The sequence below is a fragment of the Cryptomeria japonica genome, chromosome 7, assembly GCF_030272615.1.
Source record: "Cryptomeria japonica chromosome 7, Sugi_1.0, whole genome shotgun sequence".
In the NCBI taxonomy this organism is placed as follows: Eukaryota; Viridiplantae; Streptophyta; class Pinopsida; order Cupressales; family Cupressaceae; genus Cryptomeria; species Cryptomeria japonica.
In genome coordinates, this window is record NC_081411.1 from 286,699,231 (window position 1) to 286,704,888 (window position 5,658).

The 5,658-nt window shown below is 33.0% G+C and overlaps 1 protein-coding gene across 1 annotated transcript; it reads right to left on the bottom strand.

Moving 5' to 3' along the window:
• Positions 1–3,864: 3,864 nt before the first annotated feature.
• LOC131067253 (uncharacterized) lies at positions 3,865–4,713 on the bottom strand. Its single transcript, XM_058002210.1, has one exon. It carries the CDS (start codon positions 4,696–4,698, stop codon positions 3,865–3,867), a length of 834 nt encoding a protein of 277 aa, XP_057858193.1. The 5' UTR covers positions 4,699–4,713.
• Positions 4,714–5,658: the final 945 nt, after the last annotated feature.

Genomic DNA, 5,658 nt, shown 5'->3' on the forward strand with positions numbered 1-5,658 from the left:
TGATGTTCCATTCTTGTCTTATTATTAAAATTTGGGTGCTTAGAAGCGAGGAAAAGCTAGTGATTTTTGAGAAAATAATTAAACTCTTCAACTTGATTCATGATTTTATTCATTTTGCATGTACATATACAAAAAAAGGCGTTGGATATGGTGTAGCAACAATTATGCTACATTTTCAAACCAAACACTACATTTTATTTCATATTTTTTGAAAGAATTTCAAAGGTGAAGTTGAGGGAAATGAAAGAGAATATTTGGGTTCCTCTTTTTGGCACCTTAAAAAGGTTTTAAAATCTAAAAAATATATCACTCGATGGTATTAATAATAAACAATCAACAACAGCAACATTGAAGGAAGAACTCCTAGGCCTCTTCAGAGACTTGGGTACAAAAGAGTACAGGAAAATTGGCTTACAAATTAGAGACCTAGATAAAAGAAAAAATAGCTTTTTAGGTGTATTGTGGGTGTTCATGACAAACATGAGAGTTGTAATGTGAAGGGGAAAATCAGATTTCAAAAGAGGAGTGAAGCCAAGAAAGTGTTTAGGCGTGAAGATTCCAAGAGTGGTAGGTATGAAGTGCCCAAAAACAGTGTTAAATTTCTTAATTGTCTCTTGATGTAATCCACCATATATGTAATTCCTTTTGAGGTTTTTTTTTTGTATAAATATACAAATGAGAGTTGCAATTAAAAATTGTTTTATATTTTGTTTTCATATTATGGATTGGATGACATGTTAATGCTACAAGATTGGGTAGTATGGTAAGATGCTCTTTTTTTGTCTCAATCTCATTTCCAAGGTGTAACTTCCAACTATAATTTTATTTTCTACTTTGAAAAGATTTGATGTGAAATCATGATAAAATAAGCTCCATAATCTCTCAACCATGCACCTTTTGATGTATTCATTGCTAATGCCATCAAAAATTTCTCACCATCGTTATTTTCTTTTTCTTTTCCTTATCCTTGAGCTCTCTTATTAGATGCCCAAGTTTATTGTAAATAAAACATTTAGATCCACACTTATCTCGCTTCATGTCCTTGTTCTTCTCTTTATTTTTTATTCTTCCCTAAATTTCTAGGGCCTCCTCAATAAATTTTGTATTTTTTGTCTTCATTTCTAATTGAAGTAATAGTGAAAATACATAATTTAATTGAGTTCTAAATTGCTACCAACGAGTGATCCCATAAATCTAACAAAGAACATTGCAAAAAATCCATGCAATGATCTCCTCCTCAATCTTTACTCAAATAGAGTGCAATTTCTTAACAATAATGTTGGAAGCATTTAGGTGTGCAAACAAAAAGCCACGCTCCTCCATTCTAAAAGTATACTATTTATTTCTTAGGAAATATATATTTATCGAAGATTTTTCCTAGTAAATCTCCCCCAAATTATTGTAGAGAGGCACACCATTCACTTATTAACGTGCATTCAATAATACAAAGTATACTAAATAGACCATAATTGTGAATCTTTTCTTTTCTATCCATTTTCTTTGTTGTCCAATAGCATATCCTCCATAGATATATATCCAAAAGATTATTCCCCATATTGAGCTTTTCCTTTTTTTGACAACAATATCTTCTATGAAGCAAGCTCTTACTCAATCTAACATTGTTATAAAAGCCCATATCTCTAATGTGTATAATTTGAGAATATCAAGCTCTAATACTAAAAGAAGGAATGTATCGGTGTAGAATACATTTTCTATGAAAGAGGAAATATGTAAAAAGATCAAACTAATAATTCAATTACAAGGAAATAAACAAAAAATCACTAACCATAACATAATAACTTATGTCATAGAAATATTTTCAAAATAAATACACTACACTCCAAATAATTTTAATGCACTATTTGATAATTAATTGTTATAATAAAATTATAGAGTTTAATCCTCTGTACACGTATCACAAATAAGAAATTTTGAGCAGTTATAACAACACAATAATACTCACAAAAAACAATATCTAACTTACATCCTAAGCACACAATAAATAGGAGAAACAATACAAGAAACAATGAGTATGGTTAGAAAAACTAAAACCACAAAAAATGTGGCACCCAAATCTAGAGTTGAAATGTAATGCTTGAATCTCAATATGAGTCCACAAGTTAAAAATAATGTAGCCCTTCCACCTATCATAATATTATCAATAACCCACTTTTGCCAAATTGGATGCTCTATTCTGGATCCATTATCTATATTCATATGTCTTACTACATATCATAGATTATATAATACTTTAATCAAGTGTAATCCCTTCTTACAAATCTCTTATATGCTCTTATATTTCCAATGTGGGAGGGCCAACTTCAAGAGGCGAGAACATTTGATCTTAGAAATTTAGTTGCCTTTTTTTCATTTTTCTTTTAACAACTTGAATAGGTCTACAACCCCATAACAAGCTAACTTATTACAACCATCCAAAAATAATAGAGCTAAAAACAACCTCTATAACTCATCAATAATGAGTAATTCAATCATTATTAAAACTCTCAATTTCATTAACAAAGGTGCTTCCCCTTTCACAACCAAAGATGCTTCTCAATGGGTCACTTAGCTTCGGATTGTTCTCTCTCATGTCACAAGATGCTGCAACTTGCTGGAAGGATGCCACTGAAGATCATTTGATGGTTTATGCTTCTGAGTCTGCTTCTAATCACTCCTCCGTCAAGGATGTTGTCTCTTCCCAAGATGAGGTTCCCCTTACGACTAATGAAGCCTTTGCTGATGTTGTGGACTCTTCTGCTCCTTTGGCTCCATCTTTTGTTGCTCCTGCTTCTCTACCTCATTCTTCTCTTGGTGATTCTGCTCTTGTTGTTGTTCTACAATAATCTGATGTTGTTCTATAGCAGCAATCTGGCAGTGTTTCTGCGGGGTCCCCCCTGCCTGATTTTTCTTTGAATGTTCCTAATGACAGTGTTGCCTGGACAGTTGTTTGTCAAGTTTGGGGTGTTTCTCCCCACTCTTGAGTTGGGATGGGTTGTTGCAGGTGTGACTGGTGTTTGGCTATCTGACTTGTTAGTATGGGGTTTGTACAACAAAGGTTAAACATCACATGAGTCTTTGAAAATCAAGGAAATGAAGTTCACGTCCGACAACTCCATCTCAATGTCCAAAGACAATTGAGTAGCTATATATGATTAGCAAGTTTATCGTAGGTAACTCCTAATACAATACCACAGAATTAATTCATATGACATTCAGTCTTATGACTTTTTATAGCCTAGTTTAAAACAAATCCAAGTTTGGGAATCCCTTTATGAAGAGGAAAGCAAAGACAGAAATTTAGCGAAAAAATTCTCAACAACAATATAGGATACCTGTGCAGCATTTATAATCAAATTGGCCAACTAGATATGAATAGAACAATTAATAGATCAGATATATATCTAAGGCCCTTATCTTTAAAAAGCCTAATATTGAAAAGAAAAATATGAAAGTATTTCCCACACTTATCTCAAGCTACTTGATTTGTGACCAAATCGAGAACCGTTTTTATTCTGATTGTATGATTTTCGTCGCTGGTACCTTAGCCAACTTATGATCAGCTGTAACATAAGTTGGTTGGTTTAATGATCCACCTCTTTTTGTAATTAATACTTCAAACAAAATGAAAAGAAAAGTAGAATTAACAAAATCAATAGAAAATATCATATATGCAGAGAACTACAAACTGATTCATAAAAAACTGCCTGTTCAGACAATTGACAGAGTATTGGAAAACAATAACATGTTCAGAATAAAACCATTTTTATGTAGCATAGGTGACTGCCTTTTGACTCTTTCCAGCTCCTTAAATAATGTTTGCATTGTAAGAACAGAGATCCAGAACGAGAAAGAATCGGCAACTGATCAATCTTTTAAAGAATACTTTTTGCCAGTAAAAGGTTGGAGTTTATCAGCTTCTTCACTTCGCTTTTCACTTTTCTGTGCCGCCACCTTTCCAGATTCCATAGCAAGTGCATGGGTTTGAACGGTGTTGCCACCAAATACAAGCTTAACTGGTTTACGTATTGGAGCTCTTGAAGGGGATCTTGACCTTGCTGATTTAATTTTCGGACTTTTGGGTGATAGAGGTTTTCCATCCAGACGCCTTCCAACTCCAGTGAAAGCAGTAAATCTGCATTGAGATTTTTCTTCATGCTCTGTAGATGTAGTATTTTCTGTTGTTGTTCTTGCACTAGATGTGGTAGTGCAGATATTAGCAGGATTTAATGGCAACCTTTCACGTTCTTTGTAATCAAGAGGAGGAGCAAAGTCTACTTCCAGATCTGTGTCAAACACACTTATGGCAGATTCAGGTTTTGTTTCAACTATATTTATACAATATATGGTGTTGTTGTAATCTAACTTAATGGTATCCCCTGTTGTTAAACAAGAGAAGTTCCTCAGAGAAACCTCCAAGAAAACTTTTGGGTTGGATATTTTTAAGAAATTTTTTGTGTGGGGTTGCAATTTCAAACATGTTCCCTTTGGAAGAGTGGTATGCTTCAATTTGACTGCATCTCCTGGTTGTAGAAGCATATTTTCCATCATCCAAAGCGGCATATAAATTATACCCTCCTCAGCCACGAATTCAAGTACTCCACAGTGTGAGATGTGACCTGTGATGGTATTCTGAAGCTGGAAAAGCATTGGATACTCTATTTGTTGAGATATCAGATGAGAAAGGGCAGAAGGAGGCATTATAATTTTGTTCGTTTTTTTATCATGTATACTAATCCATCTTTAAATGTTAAATCTTCGTTTAAAAATTTTCTATTCTTTTTCGAACTCTAATTTTATTTAAAATGTAAATAGAGGATGTAGATTTATTTTAGCTAAAACAAATAAAATTATAGTCTATATAATAATTTTGTGAATTGAATATAATTGTAAAATTATTTGAAGAAACATTTTTCGTACATTGAGTTGATTTTCTGTTGTTATAGGTGAAGGAATTTTATGTGCAAACAAGCTCAAACAAGATGGTGGCACCAAAGAAAGTTAAAAGTTTGACTATTTATAAAAGATGGAACACCAAGAAGAGATTGGCAAAACAACAAATTATATCTTTAGAGCATGCCCCTATAGCATAATAAGAAGCATGTTTTAAGCCTACGCATGGTTTCCTTTCCTTAATTTCTTTCGTTAAATCTACTCCCTACAATATAAGGGTGATACATGCGCTACAAGTACCACAACCCATACTTTTTTCCGGTTAAACCAAAGTTGTGTCCTTCAACAAAATAATTAAGAAAGACAAGTTGCTAGTTTGATAAACAATTTTGAAAAGGTCTAAGATCCAAAAATGAGTTAAAACAAATGCTATTTTGGGGTAGGATCCTTTAAACAAATATTTAATACTCTAAATATTCACTCCTTTGGGTACACGATATGGGCCAATTCCCTTGATCAATACATTTCATTACCTATGTATCCATGCTGATATGGATTTGTCACTATCTACATCCATCACTATCTACTTGATCCACAACAAATGACAACCAAGAGTGACATCTAACTACCACTCTCTTTGAAAGCCATATAAGAGAAATGTTGGGTGTACATGTTGAGAATATGCATCACACAATAGACATAAAATATATTTTCTAGTAAAAGGTTTAGAAGTTCTCTATTGTTAAACATATAATTGAAATAAGTGGG

Coding starts and splice junctions, on each gene's coding strand:
- LOC131067253 (XM_058002210.1), bottom strand. CDS start 4,698: ATGCCTCCTTCTGCCCTTTCTCATCTGATATCTCAACAAATAGAGTAT.